The sequence below is a fragment of the Mastigoproctus giganteus genome, chromosome 4 (assembly GCF_048544385.1).
Source record: "Mastigoproctus giganteus isolate SK-2022 chromosome 4, ASM4854438v1, whole genome shotgun sequence".
Classification (NCBI taxonomy): domain Eukaryota; kingdom Metazoa; phylum Arthropoda; class Arachnida; order Uropygi; family Thelyphonidae; genus Mastigoproctus; species Mastigoproctus giganteus.
The window spans coordinates 145,558,146-145,583,466 of NC_143578.1; the positions used below are offsets into that span (position 1 = coordinate 145,558,146).

Below are 25,321 nucleotides of genomic sequence, written 5' to 3' on the forward strand. Positions count from 1 at the left end.
TTCCCTCTATTGCACTGCCTGGCCTACCTCCATGGAGTTAGTGATGTGGCAAGGTGGGTTGGGGTCCAACAATGGGCCCCCCACAGATAAACGGCCAAATGTAGAACACAACCGAACACTACACTGCACAACTCTATACTTACACATATGTATTCTGGCCTTTACAGGGAACTGAATGCATCACAGATTACTATGCGCAGTTAGGGAGACCCTGGTGACACCAGACAATAAACCCTAAGTCTTCATGGAGTAATGTTATTAGTGGAGTCCCCTAGTGTTCACTGCTGGATCCATTGTTGTTTCCTGTATTTATTAATGATATTGATGAATGTATATCAGGCTTAATGCCTAAGTTTGCAGATGATACAAAGGTTGGCAAGGTGATTAATAGCAGAATGACTATGCTACTGCAACAGAATCTAGGAAAATTAGGCAGATGGGCTGAAAAATGGCAACTTAACCGTGGTTAGCATGGGCACTCGGAGCAGCCTGCGGCTACGCAGCCCCATTTTCAGCAGGGTTCGATGTACTGTTTGTTGTGACACATTACTCCCGTCACCGGCATTCCAATTACTGGCGAGTTGCACCACAATTGCCCTTCTGTTGCCATGTACCATCCGGGAGAGCCTTCACTCACCTCAAGCATTGATGAGCAGTAGTCATCCAACACCTCGCCGGCGGTTCGTGGGTTTTCCCTCCTCGGACCACTTTTGGTAGGTACTAACCACAGCTGACCATGAGCACCCCACCGGCCGTGCCATATGCTCTGACCCAGTCATCTGGCCATTACAATTTTGGCCTTTGTCAAACTCTCTTAAGTCCGCTGTCTTTCCCATCTGAAGAACAAGAGTAACACTGATTAACGAAGCTCAGTATCAGGTGTGCCGATACTGTTTTATACCGTGTCCCGACCCACACACGCGCCGTAGTTCACCTGCAGTTGCTTCGATTTGCATAACGACTCACTGCTCATAATGTTTTGGCTCATTGGTGTATGTGTTTAAAGCATAAGAATGCGAATTAAGTGCAACTTGTAAGCAGTATAGTAAGAAATTTCCTTTGTGTTTTTATCTCAAAATGTCATATTCAGTTAATTTGTATAGAACAGGTATTTTCAATTAACTGTATTAGTTTCTAGAAGTAATTTTAATTATTTTTAGAAATTATTTGCAATGAATAAATATTTAGTGAAAGAAAATCAGAAGAGGCAACTTGATAATGAGTTTGGAGAAAATGACAAAAACAAAAACAAGCAACCATCAACATCAAAAAAGAAGAAAACATGTTGTCGTAAATATGATGATTAGTATTTTGGGAAAGGAAGCTGAAACAAAATTAATGACAGTACCACTTTTGAACAGCACAATTAGCAGGTGTATGAAAGAAATGTCCGATGATATTGAAGAACAAGTTGTTCAACATATTAATAATTCTGGGTGACTGTTTTTTTTCTACAGATATTAGCGGGAAAGCCCAATTAATAGCATTTGTCAGGTTTATCAAAAACGACACAATTATTAACCTTTTTTTTTTTTTTTTTTTTTTGTTGTAAAGAACTCACTGAAAGAACAACTGGCCAAGATATTTTTGAAGTAATGAATAATTATTTACAAAAGTGTGGTATATTATGGAAGTCGTGTGTCAGCATTTGTACCGATGGTGCTCCTCCGATGACAGGAGCACTAAAAGGATTTCTAAACCTAGTAAAATGACACAATTCAAATATTATTACAACACACTGTTTTATACACAGAGAGGTTCTAGTAGCGAAGACAGTCGTACCCGATTTAAAACATGTACTTGATCAAGCGGTTAAAATGGTCAATTATATTAAAACTAGACCACAAAAAATACGTATTTTTTTGGAAAATTATGCGAAGAACTGAAGTGTGATCATTTTTCTTTAATAATGCATACTGAGGTTTGGTGGTTATCAAAAGGATATGTACTTATGTGTATGTACAAGATGCATGAGGAAATATTCATTTTTTTCACTGGAGCAATCAGAATTTTGTGATTATTTAAGTGATGAAATTTGGTGCTGTAAATTAGCTTTTCTAGTAGATTTATTCACACAGCTAAATAAATTAAATACAGTATCAGTATGCAAGGCTCAGAGGAAAATTTACTCATTTCTACTGACAAGCTGTTTGCCTTTAAAGAAAAGTTGAGTATATGGAAAAAATATGTAAATGAAAAAAGATTAGAAATGAAATTTGTTAGTAGAGATAAGGAGGTTGATGGTAAGAGCGTACCACAATAGGCATACTTCTGTTTCAATCAGCCATCTTGAAACAAGATAACTACTACCTGAAATTGTAGCAGTACTAGTGAATGGATTGAGTAAGCTAAATGTTAATGGCATTCTTCCTCTTGCTGAGACTACACACATGAGCATGCAGAAATTCAAACTGATGAAGAATATTTGCAGAATAGATGTGTGGAAGTTTGCCTTCAGGCAGTGGGTTGTTGATTGTTGGAAAACACCTACATCTGTTGATGTGGAAGTGGATGGTTTGAATGAATTCAAGGAAGAACTAGACAAATTCTTGGTGGTTATGGTTACGTGAAGTGAGTAGTTTTTTTTTTTGTTTCTTTTTTTGGCTGATGCAAGAAAGCAAGCTATATAAGCTTGCTTTTTTGCATCATTTGCCACTACTACTAGTGGTTATCTTGTTTCAAGATGGCTGATTGAAATAGAAGTATGCCTATTGTGGTACACTCTTACCATCACCCCTCCCCACAAAAAGGTCACATTTAAATCAACTGGTGGCTTTTTTGTTTCAAAATGATGGATAAAATCAACCGTCTGATTAGACCAATTGAATAACCTGTTAGAGGACGGATTAGGTGAGTAAGAAATTTGTTATCATTTGGACTATAAATAGAAATGTTGTTAGGGTGAGGAGGAAGACATATTGCAATCTCATAAGCCAACCAGTGTTTGGAAAATATATAATACACGAAAACAAAATTACAGTTTTGGGAACATTTAATTAAAAGTTGAATGGTAAGTGGTTAAATCCATCCATTAGAAAATGCAATGGAGGCAAGCTAATTATCCAACCATGATGCTTTCATGTATCTTGGTTTAAGTGCCCCCTATAGAACATATATACCTATGAGATGTGACTATTAAAAAAGAGACTGCACACACAGCCACTACACACCAAGTGTCACTTGAGAAACAAAGGCACAGCAGTTGACCTTGAACCTTTTCCCAGTTGTCTTCCAAGTCATGTTCCAACACACTCATTTCCTTTTTGCAGCAAGATGGGGTTTCATTACTTTGTGTTTTTGCAGTTTGATGGGAAAAATGACAGACAAAAGAATCAAACAACAAATCAACTACAAATTTTTAACAAAACTAACGAAAACACCAACTGAAAGTTATGATTTGTTATGTCAAGTTCATGAGAAAGATATTATGCCAAGGGCTTGCATGTTTGAATTGCATAAAAGATTTTTAGAAGGAAGAATGTGGAAAACGATGAATGACCAGGCCAATTAGTATCCATGAAAACGGATGAAAATAAGGACCGGGTAAGAACATTAATTAGAAGTGACTATTGTTTAAGCATTACAATGGTTGCATCAGAACTCAACATGGACAAAGATACAGTTAGACAAATTTAAACTGAAAATTTAGTCATTAAAAAAAGTGTGTGCCAAGATGGTGCCAAAAGTTTTGAACAAAGATCAAAGAATCAGAAGACTCCAAGTTTGTGAAGTTGTTTTGATTTTTGAATAAGAGACAGAATTTCTGAGTACTGTAATTACTTGTGATGAAATTTGGCTGTTCCAGTATGACCCAGAAACTAAAATACAGTAATGCAATGGAAGACAAAACAATCCTCCCGACTAAAAAAAAAGAATATCAAAAGAAAATCAAAAATGAAAACCATGCTTCTTGTTTTCTTCAATATTAAAGGAATTATTATGGCTGAATATATCCCACAAAATCAGACTGTCAATCAAACATACTACATCAAAGCCCTGACAAGGCTGTGTGAAAATATTTGTAGGAAGAGACCTGAATTGTGGAAGGATGGTTGGATACTCCAGCACACAACACACTCTCTGTTCACCAAGTCTGGCCAAAAAACAAATCTCTGTGTGTGAACATGCACCCTGCTTGCCAGACATAGCCCCTTGTGACTTTTTCTCTTACCTAAATTGAAAAGTGTACTTAAGAGAACCCATTTTCAGTAATTGAAGACATCAAGGAAAAAAATGACCAAAGTGTTAAAAGGGCTTACAGAAATGTTTCTGTGCTCGGAAGTAGCACATTATGGCCATGTTGCTCTTGTGCTATAAAGACCACAAACAAACAAACAACTTTGAAGAAATCTATGGAACAGTGTGTGTGCAAGCCCAAGGCAATTATTTTGAAGGGGATAACTTGTAAGTTATATGAAATATTTTATTATATTTATGTTATTGCAACAGTCCTGTTATTTAATAGCCACATCTTATATTTAAAAGCCAAATGATAATAAGCAGAACTGTCACTCTACTATTGTACAAGTTATGCTTTAGGGACATGAAATGTAAAAAAAAATATGTACACATCTATTCTTTCTGATTTGCATAAAGGATTTTTCTTATTACCAAAATTTTAAGATAATAAAAAGTGATTTAAGTTTACGTTTGACTTCTTTTTCATTTGATATGGTTAATTCATTAACTAACTTATTTCAACTATGACACAGTTCTTAAAATGGAATTTGAGTCAATGGAAAGATTATGAGAAGACAGAAGATTAGAAATAAAATAAAGAACCTTGCCAAAAAAATGTCCTTGTTATGTTTGGGTCCAACTGCCCAAACATATTATTACAATAAGTGTCTAATACAAGTGCTGATTAATAAAGAATGATTATAAATTTTCATGAACAACCAGACTACTTGCTATTTCTAGCTGAGCTGCAGAATTTAACACAAAACCAAGTTGCATCACATAGCAACTGCACAGTTGACTCATGTGCATATGGCCCTGGTGGTTGGTCAAGTTTATGCCTGTTCAATTTTGCCTAAGTAACAATGGACGTGATGTGCAAGAAACAGTGTGCGGCTCCCAAATTTTGTTTCCATCTCAAGAAAATTTGAGATGGAAAACATCAGGTGAAGTGTATGAAATTATGAAATGCTAAAAGAGCCGTATGGTAAATCTACGCTTCCATGTAGCAGAGCACACAGGTAGTTTAGAATGTTTAGAGATGAAATTGATTCAATCACACAAATTGGTGGTCTTGGAGCTCCAACCACTGCTGTCGCCATGGAAATTGCTACTTCTGTAATTATGAGCGAAGATTGTTGTTTTTAACAATGAGGTAACAGGTTGAGAATATCAGTAGGAATGTATCATAGGAATGTAAAACTCACCTCTGAGCAATGCAGCAAGCTCGCATGGAGGTTTGTCAGGAGCAGCAATGGATAATTGCCAAAAATGGTCAGGTTCTGAGCAAGATATTAATGGCAGATGAGACATGGCTTCATCGTTGCAACAAAGTAAGCAACAAAGCTCATCATTGCAAGCACCAAAAATAGCAAAAGTTGTGGTTTTTGTAGGAAAGGTTATGGTCATCTCTTTTTTTTTTGCCATTCAAGGAATGGTTTACCAGCATGTTATGTCACATCATATGACTGTTACAGAACTGTACTGCACACTTTGCAGGATCACATTAGTTGCAAACAACCACAACTGCATGCAGGTGGGAAGATGCTACATCTCGACAATGCAAGCCCTAACATTGCTCATACTGTCATGTGCTTAGTCAGCATTAATCAAATGTGTTCCTCAATGCCCTACAGCCTAGACCTTTTTTATTTTTTTTTTATTTTTAAAATTAAAGAAGGAGCTGCGAGGAAAATATTTCCAGTCGTCAGATGAAGTTGTAAAGACATCAGAGACGATTCTCAAACACATGCCAAAAATGGCTTCCACCATGGACCATCAAAATATGGATGTTTAATAGAGATATGTTGCAAAACAAAATTATGAACATTATTGAATAGCCCTCATATTTATTTCAATATGAGGGCTATTCAATAATGTTTATTTATTTCAATATTTATTTCAATATGAGGGATATTCAATTACTTGAAATTCACTGCTGTATTCAGTGCAAAATAATTAATCAGAATTTTTTTATATTACTGTTTCTAATTTCATTCTCTTAAAAAATATAATGTATACGTATGTAGTAAATATATATACATATATCAGAAAGAGATATAATTGTGTGCAGTCTCTGTTTTTAAGGATCACCATTTACTAAAAGAACATAAAGTTCTTAGACATGGACAGGCCTTGTTTCATTTGGAATCATCCAAATAATAACTTATAATTCATTCATAATCAAATCTTTTCGACCTTCAATTAAAAACTCTTTGTTTCTTAAGCACTGAAAAGTAAAAAATCATAGCCTTTAAAGTAGCATTAGTAGTGGCACATACAATACAATTCAAGAAAGCAAGCTTATACAACACCAGCCAAAAAAAAAAAAAAAAAACCTTCTCATTTCACCCATCCATTCCTCGCAAACATTTGTCCAGTTCTTCAATGAATTTATTTAAGCTGTCAACTTCCACAATGACAGATGGAAATCTGCTCCAGCAATCAATATTTTCTGGCTAAAGGCAAATTTTTGCACATATATTCTGCAACTGTCTTTCCTCATTTGAATTTGTGCCCCCTCAAGCACATAATCTGAGCAAGAGAAAGAATCACATCGGCACTGATCTTGCTCAAACTATCCAAAGCCTTATACACCTTGATCAGATCACTTCGAAGGTGCCTAGTCTCCATATGTTGCAATTTGCAGAACTTAAATCATTCTTGGTAAGAGCAACCCCTTGTTCCCTGCACCAATCTTGTTGCCCTTCTCTGTACTTGTTCCAGCAGCTCTACATCCTTCCTAAAATGAAGTCCCCAAGACCTGTATGCACTCAAGGTGTGACCTGACCATTGCCTTATACAAAAGGGATTATCACTTACTTATTCCTGCTAGTTCCTGTATATCATTGATAAGACCCCCATGAGCTACTCTGGCAGCATATCTGCACTGCTTTGGAAACTTCATATCTGCACTGCTTAGAAAACTTCATATCTGACTTCGCAATTACCCCAGGCCCTTTTCATTCTCCACTACCTTGAGTGTAGTTCTGCACAGTACTTTTTGCAGTACTTTTCATTTGTGAAACTTCAGTTGCCACTACTCAGCCCACCTACTTAACTTTTCTAGATCCCGTTGCAGTAGCATACTGTCATTACTAACTCTGCCAACCTTTGTATCATCTGCAAACTTGGACATTAAGCCTGATATACCTTATCAATATCATTGATAAATATACAAAACAACAATGGGCCAAACGCTGAACTCTGGGGGACTCCACTAATAATATCAGTCCATGAAGAGCAGTGTCCATTGATTACCACTCTCACTCAACCAACCCTTTATCCATAGCAGCAACTTGCCCTTAATGCCATACTGTTCCAATTCATACAGCAGTCTTTTATGTGCAACACTATTAAAAGCTTTCCCAAAATCCAAGTACAGTTGGTCGTCGACTTACGACCGACTTCTGTTCTGACTGACAGGTTGTAAGTCGATCTGGTCGTACGTCGGCCATATATTTATTAACAGTATTTTTTAACCTTTCTAATCTTTTTATTATCTTTATAATTTATTTTTATAATCTTTTAAATTTTTATCATCTTTTATTTTTCATTTTAAATACAGTAATGTTTTCATCTTTTGTTTAGCGATACTGTACATACCTTCGTTTCTACGCCTAGGCTATCTCTCTCTCTGAGGTTAAATTCAAATGTTCTCTACATTTTAATTGGTTTATTGTTCATACTGTTTATAAAAAAACAAAACTACAATCTATAATTATATTGTGCATAATGTGAAAAATAATACTGTACATAATGTACTGTAAACACAAAAATACAATCTAAAATTAATGTAAAAATTAATACAAATGAAATTTACAAAATCAATTTTTAATCTTTGCTTGTGCTGGGTTGTGCATCGTCAGGGTCATGTTCTTGGGTCGAGGTAGGAGTTGTTTATTTATAAGAGACATTATGCAAAGCAAATCTTTTTTAAAAATGCTTAAACCACACAGTACTAGCCTGAAAATCTTCTGCGTAATCGTCTCCGGCGCGTGATTTTAAACTCTGAAACAAACTTCTAGCCTTTGCTTGCACTGTGTGAAGACTCATGGGTGTATTTTTTTGTATTAAATCTTCCATCCACACAAACAACAATTTCTCCATTTCATGGATGGGTTCCTGTCGTTGTTTGGTTAAAATTATAGACTTAATAGGTGTAGAACCTTTCACAGCTTCCCGAATTCTTTCTTTGTCCTTAAGTATCGTCGATACCGTGGAATGTGATAACTTCAAGTCACGTGCTATCGTATTCACTTTCTTTTCGCCTTCATACTGCTGGATAATTTTCATTTTACACTCTAAATCAATAGTTTTCCTTGACTTCTTAGCTGGCATATATGTAGATGAAGGCATTTTCCTTTTACTAAACATTTTATGCGTATTTCAGTAGAATTTTAATTAATACATCACACGCAACAGATGCTTGAAAGCGACTGGGTGTATGTGAGAGAGAGCGACTGAGTGTATGTGCCTGGTGCTGTCCTCAGGCCTCCCGTCATCGATGTGCCTCCTCACCTGGGTTATGGGTGTCCTCAGTAGTGACTTCCTGATTTATTATTAATTTATTTATTATTATTCTTTTGTGGTCGTAAGTGCGGCCGGTCGTAAGTCGCATAGGTCGTAAGTCGACGACCAAGTGTATATGATGTCAAAATTGTTTCTTGCATCTACTTCCTTCGTTACCACATCTTACTATCAAATTGATAGTAAGATGTGGTAGATTGATAGTAATATCTTTATTAAATTGATTAGACAAGACTGCCCCTTAACAAACCCATGCTATGTCTGAACTATAACTGCAGTCTTGTCTAGATGATCCTGCATTATTTTTTTAACCAGTGACTCCATTATTATTTGTGGAACAGAAGTTAAACTAACAGGTCTTTAATTACTTGTGTCACCTTTTGATCCCCCTTTGTGAATTGGGGATACACAAAAGGGGACCTCCTGATTCCAAGGATGCTCTCATAATTATGTTTAGTTTAGTTTTCTTACTTCCTTTGCTGCCTCCCGTAATATAACTGAATAGATCCCAGCCACCCCGGGTTCCATTCTTATGTTTAGCTTCAAAAATTTCTCCTCCATTTCTGTCAAAGTTATTACAAAATCATTTAGCTTCTTGTTAGAATTTGATAAACTTCTGGCCTCCACTTCCCTACAGAGTTCCTCATGTAAATGTACATGTAAAATACTCATACAGTTTGTCAGCTACCTGAACAAGATCATTAGCAGTAAAACCATCGATATCAAGTGGACCAATCTGATTCATCCCATTTCTTCTAGAGTTTACATAAGTAAAGAGGTCTTTGCTGTTTTTCTTTGCACCTTTTGCCAAAGATTTCTCATAATCTGCCTTTGCTTGCCTAACCTCCTTTGTGACTTTATTACAGACTAACTTATATCTACCATAGGCTTCTTTGTCACATGAATTTGCTGTTGGTCACATCATCATCAGTTGGTCCCACTGTACAGAATTTACAAAGTGTCTCAGACCATCATAGTCAGCTTTACAAAAGCAAAAACCCTTCCCTTTACCCCTGATGGTAGTTACATCTTTAGGTAAATCTCATATCCGTATACTGTGATCACTGCCATCTAGTTGTACCTTTATATGCAGATTTTTAATGCATGAATAATCACTGCTGATAATCGGATCAAGAATATTACTCCCTCTGGCTACCTCCTGAGCATGATGCTCTAGAAAACAGTCATCTAACAAATCCACAAAATTCTTGCTAGTGTGCAAGTGACCAACCCACAAGTTTCAGTCAATATCTGGAAAGTTAAAATCCCCCATTCGGATTTACTGGCCCACTCTATTTCTCTGCACAGATGTTCATTGTACTCATTAGAGTCATTAGCCCTATGACACACCAAACTGACTCAACATTGTACTGTCCACCCATGTCAACTGGATGCACTGCCTTAATTTTATGTGTTTCTTAACTAACAACGTAACCCCTTCTACTTTTGTATCCTGTCTGTCCTTTCTGTATACAATTGTACTCCCCAAAATCAAATTCTGCATTCCTTATATCTGTGTGACACCGTGTTTCTGATATTCTACCAATATCTGCCTTTGATGTCTTGACTGTCATTTCAAATTCATCGAATTTGAAATGACATGCAAGTATATATGCAACAGTGTACATGCAAGTATATATTCAACGGTGTACATGCAAGTATATATGCAACATACATCCTAGCACTGGTGTACATGCAAGTATATATGCAACGGTTCTTACTCTCAGTTACCCTAACACAGCCCATCTATTTACTTGTTCCAAGATGACTCCCAACAGTTCTTGAAATCCCCATCACCTTGGTTTCCAGGCTGCTGCTCATTCTAATAGAAGCAAAGTATCACTTTTGCCTCTGCTTGTGACTATTGTTAATGTATTAGTCTGTGTATCCCCCCCCCCCAAGCTAGCATTTTTCTGACCAACCTACACTGCCTCGATAGCATCAGCAAATATGCTTGTACCCTTTCTATTTAAGTGTACGCAATCCCTGTAGATGCAGCCTCACCTGTTATTAAGCACAGACCATGCTGGGAAAAATTTTATCCCACGAGCCTTGCACCATCTCTCCAGTGCTGAATTGATTGACCAGGCTCTCATCATATACTCCCTCCTATCATGTTTGAGCAGAATTGCAAACACTCTTAAATTTAACCCTAACTCGTGACTTTTTTTTCCAACATTGACCTGTACTTGTTAAGTAAGTTCACAGATCTCCTACTCTTAATGTCATTAATGCCAATGTGTACAACAATATCACCTTTTATGCCCTTAAAAGATGACATCTGCACTACAACAGCATCAACTTTTGTCCCTGGCAGACATACCCTTGTCCTATTCCACCTATCCTTTTTGCACAATACATTTCCCTGACAGTAGAGTCATCGACAACAACTAGCTCCTGTGGGATCAGCTCATTCTGCCATGAGGATTGCCACTGTGTTGCCTGATGAACAAATGCAAGCTCTGGCATTGATGTGCAGCTAAGCGCTTGATGGACTCCCCAATTTAAATCCTTCAAGGGCATCCACCCTGTTCTTCATGCTCTCATAAAGGCCCAAAATAACACTGAGTTGATGCCTAACATCCTCCCACTCTTTACATTGAGCACATACAAAGACACCCCATTGGCAATATCATGTCACATTTCTGATAACTCCACAAACATCAAACAAGCAGTAGATTTCATAAGACTGTGATTCAGAGGACAACCCCCCTTAGTTCTCCCCCAAGCCATAGCACTCCCACTGCCTTTAGCCTTTATAATTAAAATACTACACTAATTAATATTATGATGACATCACATAATTTTCTTACAGCTAAAGCTAGGAAACAAAAAATTGTTTATTTGAAAAACTAAGTGTAATGAATTTATTTATATACATATTTATTTTATGATGTATTTTTTTTTTTTGCAATATGCAATTAAAGCTTAGGATACTCATAACCTTTATCTCATCCTAGTTGTGATGTGGTCGACAAAAATTCACCACCTACTAGCTGTAGTCCCTATGTTAAACATATAGTTTAAGTGTTCATTTTATTATCGATATTATGACTAAATAATCTGCTCTTTATATATGTATTTTCATCTGGTTCTATGCAGCACACCATATTTGACATGACAAATGTTGTTGTTGTTATGTTGTTTGGTTTTTAGGAGCATTAGGCTTAATCCCATTGGCAAACCAAAAATTTGTTTGTATACTTTGTCTCGTTTGTTTGTTTGTTATTTGGTTTTTAGGAGCATTAGCAACTAAGGCCATATTGCTCCGGGATATGCGGTGGTCATTCCCTGACCTTTCCGCATCCTCCGTATTTGGTGGTGACGGGCTCAAACCCCGGTCTAATCAAGAAGCATGTACTACGCACTGCTGCTCCTTCCCACCTGGCTACGGAGGCACCTACATGACAAATAAGCTACAAATGGATAATAATCATTTTGTTAATCCCCAACATTTCTTCCTATCCCAACAGACATGCACTGACCTCTGCTCAGTAGAACTTACCTAAACAGCAGAAACTGCTCATTATCCTCCATTGAATGCTTGTGGCTGTTTGGATTAGTAACCAGTGAGTGAGACTATATTCTACTTATATGATATGTCCAATATGGATTAAACCATATTATTAATACATATTGTTTCAAAATGACTAGAATGCTAAAATTACATGTCAACAATTTATTTTAAAAATTCAATTTTTATTTTAAAATCACATAGGATATTTCAGCCACTTACTTCCCTACCTGTGTACTGGTGCTCAATGGCCTTGATGTGTTCTTCTGTAAAGCCCCAGTACCTTGCTAACAAGCGCCAGTCATTTGGTTCTAAATAGCTTTTGGCCAAGGTCCATAATAACTGCTGCATATGTTTATGCCTTGCTTCAGCCTGCTGCTCAACCTGCCTCACAGGTGAAAAGTCTTGAGTTTCATTATATTCCATTGCTGGGCTCAGCTGTAAAAATGATGACAAATATCACATAATTCAAATAAGTTAATAAAAAGAATAAAAATTAGGTTGTAATATTTTCTTAACCTTTTACATGAGGCACATAAGGACCTTATGGTAATGCTACTGATGCAAGTAGGCTCCTTAAGCATGTACAAACTTACATTTCTTCCTTTACTGGAAACAACTCTCAAACTCAGTTTTCAGAACTGTCAAAAAACTACTCCATGAAATTTTGTTTAATTGTTTTCATATCTTCAAATCAATAATTATACAATAATATTTGCCTTCAATATTTTTCGAAATTTAGAGAACAGAAGAAAGCCACAAGGAGCCATATCTGGCGAGTGCTGTGGCAGTATTACTCATGGAATACTTAACACTTTTTTTTAAGCAACCAAAAAACTGTTGCAGACACTTTGTGGCAAAAGCAGGTTCACATTAAATGCTTTGCCATTCCTCAAATCTTCTGTTATAATGCCTGATGTATGTAACAAGAAATGTTCATTTCTTTAGCCATTTCATGAATAGTTCATCTGCCTTAAAGATTAACCTTTAAGATTAATAGTTAATCTAGAAGTAGAATTACTTACTATGACTGACACTATCTGATAACAATAGAAAAGTTTTCAGGTGAGAGTGAAAGTTCTGTCATCTCATTCTTAGAAGCTGAAGAGCAAATTAAAGAATTAACTAATGTGATAGATAAACAGTTAGCAATTTTCTTAGTTGCTGCTAGACCAGGGCAAGCCTTAATCTAGTACAGTGGTGTCCAACGCTTTCCTGTACAAGGGCCATATTCAAAGTTAGATTTGTTTCGTAGGCCACACTGAGTGATTCAATAAAAATTAGTGCGTTACATTTTCCATATCTTGCTACATGTAAAAGGAAGTCTATTTTCTGGTTACCATTTCCTGTTTTCAGGTTATATATAAAAATTGCAAATTGAACCACTTTTATTTGCAACAAATCTGTCAGTGATTTTTATAGATTTCATTATAATTATAAAAGTATGGCTTATTTTTGTTTTTTAAAAATTACTTTACATTTTTTTAAATGCTCACTTTAGAAAATTTACAACCCGAAAAGGATCACTGCTTTTTAATATTAAGGTGAATAAATAAATATAATGATACACCTAAAATTGAAAATATTCGAAAATTTTATTAAGTACAATACACAATAACATTTACTGAACAAAACTTAACATTTAATGAGTGATCGAGGCTTGATATTTTTAGATAATTGTTCAAAAAATTTCGTTGAAAATTTGTGATGCCCAGTTCTCAATACTGAATGAAGATGCTTATCTGTTATTCTGGTAGAAATATTTATTTGATTTTGTGCGTGAAAAAAGTTGCTTGCAAACATACGTTGATCCGAACAAAGTAGCCATTTTCTTTTATTAGCGGGAAATCTTCAGATAGGAGAGCCCTGTAAAATTAAAGTAGCTTAATTTCACAGTCCATATACTTATTTTTGAATCATGTGTTGGCTTGAAGATCAATAATTTCAAGTTGCAAGCTGGGATTGTAGTTTTCGGCCATAGAAATATATGGATTCTCCAACAAGCTTATGTCTTTTTCATGGATGTTATGTTGGCAAATCGACTTTCAAACTCATCAAAAAGTAATTGTAATAACAAGAGGCAACAGTTCTTTAGAAATATGTGTTATTCTCTTTTAGCTCGGTACAACATTCAAAGTGAACTAAATTGTCTTGCTCAATTTGGGATTTAAATATTAACTTATTCTAAAATGATTTGATGTCACCATACAAATCAGAGACCAATTTTGCTTTCCCTTGTAGTTTTAAATTAAGAGCATTTAAATGACTATAGATAACTGTAAAAATTGTAAGATCAAACAGCCACTCCATATTTGATAGTTGTTTTATTGATTTTCCTTTTTTCTGTCATAAAAATATCAATATCATGATACAGCTGAAAGTGATGATATAACACTTTGGAATGATTAAGTCATCTGATTGCACTATGTAAAATTACATCCTCATATTCAGCTTCAATTTCTGAAAAAAATTGTTGAAACAAAAGGTGATTAAGGCTATGTGATCTTATAAAATTTACAGTTAAAATAGCCACATTCATAACCTGTATATGCACGATGCAATAAATTCCAATTGGAGGTTCAAGCTCCAATATCTATAATTTTCTTGGTTATTCTACCCATAAGCCCAATGTTTCTACAGATCATATTTTTAGCACCACCAGTTGCAACTCCTTTCCAGGATTTTAATATTTAATCCTAACTTTTCAATAGGTTGGCAAAAGTTTTCAAAAATATTTTCGCCTGTAGCTCTTCAGGGCATATTCTGTAGATCAGCTAAAACTTCCACTGGTAAAAAATTATCATTAATTCCACATTTGAAGATAAGGAGTTGGATTATGTAATTTACATCAGTACTGTCGTCCAGTGCTACACTGAAATATTTCATTTGTTTTATGTTTTCCAAAAACTGTTCGAACAAATTGTCTCCAATATTTTCTACTCTTCGCATAATTGTTTGTTAACATAAATTAATGTCTTGTATCAATGTTTGTTTCTCTGGACAAATTTCTTTCACAACTTTTAAAAAACAACATTTAAGAAATTCACCATCACTGAATGGTTTAATTTCAAAAGCAATCAAATGCACAACTTGATAATTAGATCTTACAGCAAATAAATTTCTTGGCTGATACATTTCCAGTGTGTTCTTTTGTTTGCTTAATTCATTTGATAACTTTGAATCCATTTCTTTTTGAAACATTCCTTTGTATTCATCATAAGATTTATGCTTGAAATCATAGTGTAGTTTTAAATAAAGTTGTTTAAAAACTGACACAGTCTACTTACACACCAAACGCACTACTTTTTTGTCATACTCAATGAAGAAATAGCATTAGCAGAGGCATATGATGCAAGAAAGCAAGCTTATACAGCATCAGCAAAAAAAATCCCACCTCACACATCCATTTGCTCTAAACATTTGTCCAGTTCTTCCTTGAATTTATTTAAGCTATCAGCTTCCACAACGGTAGATGGAAGTTTGTTCCAACAATCAACTACTTGCTGGCTAAAGAAAAATTTCTGCACACCTATTCTACAACTGTCTTTCCACAATTTGAATTTATGCCCCTCAGCTTCGCAATCTGAGCAAGAGGAAGAATCCTACCAGCATCAAGCCTGCTCAACCCATTCAAGGCCATATACATCTCAATCAGATCATTTCGCAGGTGCCTAGTCTCCAGATGCTGCAATCTGCAGAACTTAATCCTTTCTTGGTAAGAGGACCCCTTTGTTACCCTCACCAATCTTGTTGCTCTTCTCTGTACTCATTCTAGCAACTCTACATTCTTCCTAAAATGAGGCCTCCTGACTTGTACGTAGTAATCAAGGTGCAGCCTGACCATTGCCTTATACAAAGGGATAATCACCTCCTTATCCCTACTAGCAAAATTCCTGTATATCATTGACAAGACTCCATGACCTGCTCTGGTAGCCTGTCTGCACTGCTCAGAAAACTTCATATCTGACTGCACAATTATCCCAGCTCTTTTTCATTCTCTACTACCCTGAGTGTACTACCGCACAGTTGGTACGCTTGTATGAAGTTACTTCTACCTATATGCAGTACTTTGCATTTATCAAAGTTAACTTCAGTTGCCACCTCTCAGCCCATCTGCTCAACTTTTCTAGATCCTGTTGCAGTAGCATATTGTCATTAACAACCTTGCCAACCTTTGTATCATCTGCAAACTTAGACATTAAGCTTGATATACCTTCATTAATAAATACAGAAAACAACAATGGATCCAACACTGAACCCTGAGAGACTCCACTAATAACAATAGTCCATGAAGAGCAGTGTGCATCGATTACCGCTCTCTGTGTTCTCCCACTCAACCACCCCTTTATCCATAGCAGTAATTTTCCCTTAATGCCATACTACTCCAATCTGCACAGTAGTCTTCCATGTGCAACAGTATCAAAAGCTTTCCCAAGATCCAAGTATATGATATCAGAATTATTTATTGCATCCTGTTCTTTTGTGACCACATCATAGTATTCAATCAAATTTGTCAGACAAGACTTTCCCTTAACAAACCATGCTGTGTCTGAATTATTACTGCAGCCATGTTTAGATGATCCTGCAATGCTGCTTTAACTGGTGACTTCATTACTTTCCCCAGAACAGAAGTTTAACAGGTCTGTAATATTCGTGTCCCCCTTTGATTCCCTTTTTTTGTGAATTGGGATACATTTGCACATCTCCAGTCTTCAGTTCATCTTTGATTACAGACACGACACTCCAAACTGACTTTCCTTTTTCGGAACATTTTTAAGGTTGATTTTTTTATTTCAATACAAATAAAGAAAAATTCAATACAATGAACAAGTTATATCAAAATAGTAGAATTTCACAATATGAAAAGATTGATATGCACATAACTGTATTAAGCTGTACATATGACTGCACTGGACTACACATACACATTTGATATAGTTGAGCTCGACACTTGCATGCTGTACACAAAGTGGCACGACACTCTAAAATGCTGTTTAGTTCACTTTCTGCATGGGCTATATAAAAGTTATTCATGGCTATATCCGGCCTGTGGGCCATAGGTTGGACACCACTCATCTAGTAGAAACTAAGAAAATACTAGACAAGCAAATACTTGCTACTATATCAGGGCATGCCCTAGCCTAGTAGTGGCTAGAAACTATATTCAGGCCAGTACAGAGGTGGTTAAACAATTCTTTGTAAGTGTCTGAACCAAATCAATTATTAGATTTATGACCTAAAGACAAATATTTCAAGGATCATACTATATTTTGATAATCTGGAAAAGGAATAGGTAATAGATTGTTGATTCAAGTTTTGGATTCCAGATCTTCTGATTTAACAAAATGTAATGCCATTACTAATTACTAAGGAAGCAGAAAGACACTATGGCGATATATCTGTGTGAAAGTATTAGCAGTAAAATAACAGGTGATAAAAACTTTGAAGAATCTACCATCAAAAAAATTAAAATAAAATAAATAAATAAAAACAAATTGGGTAATGTATGCAATCCATTGCATTTACATTTCAGGCATGTCTGATTATCAGATATACTTCAGGCATTAAAAGCTCCTCTACTGTTCTCAAGAAGTGATTACCAAAATTGCATACATGATGTTCAAATAATGAGTAGCAGTACTTTCTAAAGGGAGATGGATGCACCAGGGAAATGGATTAACTTATTCATATTAAATTTGGTATAAAGGTCCCTTAAGAACCTTCAAAATGTAGTATGGTCCTTGAGGTCCATATTACATTTTGCCAATTTGGAGAAAGAATTAAGGAACAACCTGAAGATTAAAATTTTAGAAATCAAATCTGTTGATTTAATAAAATGTAATGCTGTTCTAAATAAATCCCAAAACTTTACAATTTTTATTTAAGAAAAATTAGAGAGTGGAACCCTAATTAATTTTTCCCTATCTCAGCAGACAGGGCAATTTATGAAAAAAATTTTTTTTTTTTACAATATTGTAAACATAAATATTATATCACAAAATTGAAACAGAAAAAACATACACATGTGGTATATCAAAAAACTGCATAGAAATAAACAACCTTGTAATAGTGACCGATCTGGATATTCCGGAGTAACCAACAAGGGAAGGAAGAATAGTGAAATTCAAGTTTTTTATATATGTAACCACCAGTAATTCTACTTAAGAAGATATTCTCTAAAAGGACACTACTGATGCTATGCTGCTGCAACAGGATCTGGAAAGGTTGAACAGATGGGCTGAGAGGTGGCAAATGAAGTTTAACATTGACAAATGTAAAGTACTACATATGGGAAACAGTAACCCCAGAGCAACGTATCAACTCTGCGGTACTACACTGACAGTGGTGGAGAATGAAAAGGACCTGGGGGTAATTGTGCAGGCAGATATGAAGTTCTCTGAGCAGTGCAGACGAGCTGCAAGAGTAGCTCATGGTGTCTTGTCAATGATATACAGGAATTTTTCTAGCAGGGATAAGGAGGTGATTATTCCCTTGTATAAGGCAATGGTTAGGCCACATCTTGAGTACTGTATACAGGTCTGGAGGCCTCATTTCAAGAAGGATGTAGGGCTCCTGGAACGGGTACAGAGAAGGGCAACAAGATTAGTGAATGGAACAAAGGGTTGCTCTTACAAAGAAAGGCTTAAGTTTTGCAAATTACAGAGTCTGGAGACTAGGCACCGGCGAGGTGATCTGATAGAGGTGTATAAGGCTTTGAATGGTTTGAGCATGCTCAATGCCAATGGGATTCTTCATCTTGCTCAGAATAATCACCTCAGAGGGCATAAATTCAAATTGAGGAAGGACGGATGTCAGATAGATGTGCGGAAATTTGCCTTTGGCCAGCGGGTGGTTGGTTGGTTGGTGGAACCGACTTCCATCATTTGTTGTTGAAGTTGATAGCCTAAACAAATTTAAAGCTCAACTGGACAGGTATTTCGAACGAACGGAGGGGTGAAATGGGAGTGGTGTGTGTTTTTTTTTTTTTTTTTTTTTTTTTGGCTGATGCTGAATAAGCTTGCTTTCTTGCATCATATGCCTCTACTAATGCTAATAATGCTAATATGACAAAAATAATTGTTGAAATAATGTAACATTCCAAGGCCACAACTTCCAATGAGCAAAATTTCCTCTTGTACTAAAGACATCACCAGATGAAGTGTGCAAATTTTGTATAAATAGCACTAAACAAAAAAACATGTATTTTAAATGAAATATATCTTATTTCTTTTATCAATACCTAACCCCCTAGGGAACCTTAAAAAGTTCAAAATTAAATGACCAGCTATACAGAGAAAGCCATATGTATTTTAACAGATTTTATGTGAAAAGTGCAAAAGAAATATCCACAACCTGTTGGGAAGTTCAAGTCTGTTTCCTGATGGTCTAGAATGCTAAGAAATACAATTTAATGCCAATCTGGGATAAGGGAAAATAGGAAAATAATAAAGTATTCATGAAATTATTATTGAAATAAATATAGAGAATGGAGCTATTCTGCATTAACTGAATTTATTGTATTGACTGAGAGGTACAGGAAACCATTCTAAAGCAGGATTTAGAATTGTCCTTTTCCTGTATTGAGTCCAAAAAATGCAGATATCCATATAGCAGATTAGAGGTGCATTTCTATTACAAGGTTAGATTTCATTTTCATTTTTGATTTACCACACATTCATTTTTTTTTTTTTTTGTTCCAATTTTCTAGCTAAGCTCAGAAACACAATATTCTAGTTTACTCTTTTTATTACAAGCTTGACTGTGAAGGGCTTGTATAACAGTAGTGTTAATTTTTCTCATTGTACAATAAAGAGTATTTATTTATTTGTTTATTCAAATTATTATTATTGTATATATATTTTTTCATAAATTGTTCTGCCTTCTGATTGTGGCTGTTTTATACACTGATTAATTTTTTATCAACAGGGACACTGTCTAGTGGTATTCACTGGTTAAGTCTTTTAAGGCTTTCTTTGGTTCTTCAGTCTCCTGGGTAAGTACTTTGTGTGATTGTTGTTTCTGTGTTGCTTGCAATACCACAGGAGCCTAAGTTTTTAAATCTAGTTGTATGGCAAGTTTAGGGGTTAATGAAATGCTATGTCTCTTAATTTTTTTTTTTTTTTTTAAATGTGAATGTCTTGTGGTTCCTGATGAGATTGGTCCTATCAAACAAAATCCTTCTCTATTCTATTTAATTGCATTTTGTCTACATCCTTTTGTATTTTATGAGAAGTTCAGAAATCCAGCAGCCTTTGAAAATACTTGCTGCAGAGGAGTCAGGATCATTTTAGCAAGCTCTGATGTACTGTCAAAAATGCTTCTAAAAAATAATTTTTGTAATCCTACGAATATCTGCCCTTTAATTTTATTTGAAAACTTAGAATATTTTGAATTTTTTAAGGTGCTCTGGCTGCAGTGTATAAGGCTTCTTTTGTCTGTTTTTGACAGCAAGTAATTTCATGTTGATTTTTAAAATGTGGTAATGTCTCAATTTGTGAACAAGAATTTTTGATACTTTAGATTCGATTTAACTAAAAGCTTAATCTTACAAACTTTTGCTCGACTTCAGAACTCCCCAAGAGATGATTTCCTGAATTCAAAATGAATCAGAATGAAATAATTTCAATATTTATTTCTTAATGTATGCTGTGCACATGATAGCCATGCTACTTTCTTTGGGAGTGACATGCCCAATGTGCTTAGGCATGTTGAGACCTGTAAGTCAGGTAATTATATAAACCTGTGAAGTGTTTCTTCTGCATTTAGTTGCTTTTTAGTGCTGTTGCACTAACTAGTATCTGCTTTTAATGTGATTTTCATATTCTGTGACAATGGCAATTTTGTTGTGTGAACATTCCAAATATATTTTTGCTGCATTTGTGGTAACCATTTTGTGGCAAAACAAAATCAGAATATAACATCATTTGCAAAAAAAAGCATATACTACATATTTTAGGATTAAGTTAGGTGACTAAATAAAATTCACCCCCCCCCCCCTGTAAAGTGTGCTCTACATATACGGAGGACTTATAATTGTGGATATGTGGTAAAAAGAATGCCACAACATTTGCCATTCTCAACATGTGGAGGACTCTGGATCATATCTTTTTTGTTCTGCAAATGTAACAGCACAAAGAACAAGCAGAGCATTGTTTATTCCAACAACATTACTTCAGCTGTAAGGCCAGTGGCCAGTACCCTATTGACCTGAACTACCGACACCACCACCACCACATCCACCAGTTATTCTTGAATATATACCATCAGATCCCAAATCTGAAATTTGTGACGTAGAAGATGAATGAAGAAATTAACAACTCTGGACCACAGCAATCTCATGAGAGATTTAAATCTACCCAAAGGGTCTGAAGAACTTTTAGGGTCAAGACTGAGATCCAAGAATCTGCTGGCCACAGGAACAGTCTTTTCGTGGTATTGGTTCCCAGTTTTCCAAAGAAGGCTCAAAGTTATATTGAAACAACATTCATGCAGTTATGAACTTTTTTTGGAATTTTCCACTAACAAATAGAGTGGAGGCTCTATTTGTTAATTTAATGTTTTGTTAATTTTTGTTAATTTAATTTGTTATTTAATAACTCCTCGAAGCAAAGCTTCAAAGGAGTCCTCCTCCACAATGGACAGAAGTTTGCATCCATTCCATTCAGCATACTTAAAAGAAAACTATGAAAACATTAAGCTTCTTTTGGAAAAAAATTCACAAGGATCAAGGATCAAGATTGGCTAGTGTGTTGAGATGTTAAACTTATTGATCTGCTATGTGGCCCACAAATTAGTTTCATGTAAATGCCTGCTTTCTGTGCAAGTTGAATAGTCAAGCTGTTGTTTGTTTGTTATTTGGTTTTTAGGAATATTTGCAACTAAGGCCATATTGCTCTGGGATATGCGGTGGTCATTCCCTGACCTTTCCGCATCCTCTGTATTTGGTGGTGGTGACGGGCTCGAACCCCGGTCTAATCAAGAAGCGTGTGCTACGTACTGCTGCTCCTTCCCACCTGGCTATGGAGGCGCTGAATAGTCAAGCAAGAAGTGAACATTGGGAAAGGAAAGTGTGGTCACAAGGACAGTCATTGATGCCAAGCTCAAAAAACATTAAATACAAGCCACTAGTAGATCAAAACAAAGTACTGCTACCTCTTCTGCGTATAAAGCTAGAAGGAAATTGTTTTAAGTATGTTTGCACTAAATTCCTAATGTTTACAAATGAAAAATTCTTAAGCAAGAATTTTTGTTGGACCTCAAATCTGCAAAGCTGCTGCTAAACTCTGTATTTGAAGAATCTGTGAACCAAACTGAAATAGATGCTTTTCTGCTTTTAAAAATGTAGCACACAATTTCTTGGGAAACAATAAACACCAACATTATAAGATGATCATGAGTGACATGCTGATTCAAATATGAACTGGTTCATGATAGACCTGATTCATGCTGGTTCAGCAAGGCTTCAATATACACTTGCATTCTTTTCAGAACTATTTACCAGATAATTTAAAATATGACTACTGTAAGGTGCTAAAAAGAGGAACAGCCACCAAAACTAGTTGCCTGCAAAAAGTTTAACCCAGTCTAGTGTATAAAAAATTCAATTTTCAGCCACTTATGCTGTACAGGAAGATGTAACCTTTTATATTTCTGTTTTTATATTTTTTTTATATAAAAAAAATCTTATTTGTAATATCTGTAAAAAGACAAAATAAACCAGAAGCACTTCCACCAATATTTTAGTTTTTTTTTATTTTTAAAAAATGACATGATAGAGCAAATTTCGAGTAACTTGAAATTTCCATTAAAAATGTAATTCAGAGTTCTTATCAGTAGTAATATTGTTTTTTTTTTTTTTTTTTTTTTTTTAGAAGCATTAGCAACTAAGGCCATATTGCTCCGGGGATATGCGGTGGTCATTCCCTGACCTTTCCACATCTTCCATATTTGGTGGTCATGGGCTTGAACCCCGGTCTAATCAAGAAGCATGTGCAACGCACTGCTGCTCCTGCCCACCTGGCTATGGAGGCACCTCAGTAGTAAAAATCAACAAACTTTTCTTAAAATAGGGACCAGTAATTTAACAACTTTCTGGCTAAAAGAAAACTACCTATAATCCAGTCTAAACCTCCTCCCTCGTAATATGAAACTACGACCTCTATTTCTGGAATAACAGAGAAAATTTAATATAATAATTTTATTTCTTATACAGTGGATTCCGGTTATTTGGGCCACTGGTTAATCGGGGCAGCCATTTATTGGGGCAAATCTTAAAAAACAGAACCCAATCGAGAAAATAGCCAGGGTTTACTTCGCTTAATTGGGACAACATGCTGTTTAATTGGGGCAGGAGACCGCAGCACTGGAGATCACTCTATGATTGTCTGCGACCGTACTGTGTGGTTCGGTCAGATTTCTGGAGGTCACAACTATAAAACAATTAGCAGTCACCATGTTTATTGGGCTTTTCTGTTATAAACAGATAGTAAAACTATCTAGTATAAACAGATAATCTATCATAAACGGATAGTAAACTCGATCTTATTGAATTTGCGATAATACTGGCAGCTGGAATTCTGTGGGTTATCATGGTGAAACGTGTTTACACTTCCATGGAATCTTCAATCATATAAAAAAATTAATTTTCAGAATCTTCTCTTCATTCCTATTTTTAAAGCTTCGTAACTGTTACTCCATTCTCACTTGCACGTGTCATGTTACTTCAATTTGTGTGTGCCGCGTTCTTTGTTATTGATTGCTTATCTTTTTACTGTTTTAAATTTTAACCCCACCCACAAATGTCAGTGAACAGAAATGTCAACTAGTTAGTATGTACATATTACAGTATGTATTAATTATTACGATTATCACATATTCTTCCGATTTTTGTGTATCATTTAATTTTTTAATTGGTAAGTAATAAATGGTAAATTTTTGCTTACTATATCTTTCCTTTTATACCTGTGGATAATATTCCTCCTATTTTCACTAATTAGAATCGCTTTTTAATAGAATTAAAATTCAATTTACAAACGTGGTCACAATGACCGGCACTTACTACACATCGTATAGTGAATGGTACTTTACTATGGTGAGCCCATCGTAACATGATTTGGTTGTACAGTGAACCAATTGTAAAGCGGGGTGCATTGTATTTTTAACTATTTACATGAAACTTCATATAATTGGGGCAGCCGCTTAATTGGGCCAAAATGTACTAGTCCCGATGTATCCCAAATAACCGGAATCGACCGTATATTATTTCTTTTTTTATTTATATTCTTTTTTTTATTTATTTATTTATTTATTTTCTGTAACTTCAGGGAGCTAAGTGATTTTGTAATAACTGAGAGCAAAGTGGAGGAGAAATTGTTGAAGTTAAACATAAGGAAGGTAGCAAAGGAAGTAAGCAAATCCTTAGCCATAATTATGAAAGCTTCCTTGGACTCTGGGCAGGTTACCATGGCCTGGAGATGTGCAAATGTGTCTCCAATTCACAGAGGATCGAAGGGTGACACGAGTAATTGCAGACCTGTTAGTTTCACTTCTGTTCCAGGGAAAATAATGGAAGGAAGCGATGCAGGATCATCTAGACATTCTCTCCAATATGTCAGACAAGCTGTACTTGCTACCTGGGAGTCTAAAACGCTGATGGAACTGATATTCGGGTGACACTCAAGTCAAGTGGACCCAATTTCAGCGAAGTCCGGATGGTCTGTGACAGCCAAATCCTCTGCTTGCACCTTCACGATGGTGGGTGACCACCCAGGTGTGAACCAACGTAAGCAGGAGTCAAGATGTGGCGCCCACACCACATGGAGGAACGCCGCCCCTCTATGTTACCAGGCAGTACTAGGTGGCAGATGACTCTCATCATCTGGTGAAATACCACCACTTTGCTTATTGGAGGCTTGAAGTGGTGGAACCCATGTTTAGTCTCTAGACCTAAGTTCCGGTCAACCCTTCTTCCCTATCTCTTCCATCATGCAGTATGATTGATGACTTTTGAGGTTATGATGAACGTCGTGGCGAGATCCAATATTCCTTACATTTCGAGGGTACAGCTCTAAAACGGTGTTCGCAGGCCGGCAGCTAGTTAGT

General features: G+C 35.8%; 1 protein-coding gene across 4 annotated transcripts in view; it reads right to left on the reverse strand.

Moving 5' to 3' along the window:
* The window catches only part of LOC150087114 (ankyrin repeat and death domain-containing protein 1A-like), a 104,506-nt gene that overhangs the window by 49,399 nt on the left and 29,786 nt on the right, over positions 1-25,321 (reverse strand). For all 4 annotated transcript variants that reach the window (XM_090371819.1, XM_090371817.1, XM_090371818.1 and 1 more), the window contains exon 3: positions 12,451-12,658. In XM_090371819.1, the coding sequence (XP_090227945.1) occupies positions 12,451-12,658 (208 nt within the window). The remainder of the gene's footprint in view (positions 1-12,450; positions 12,659-25,321) is intronic.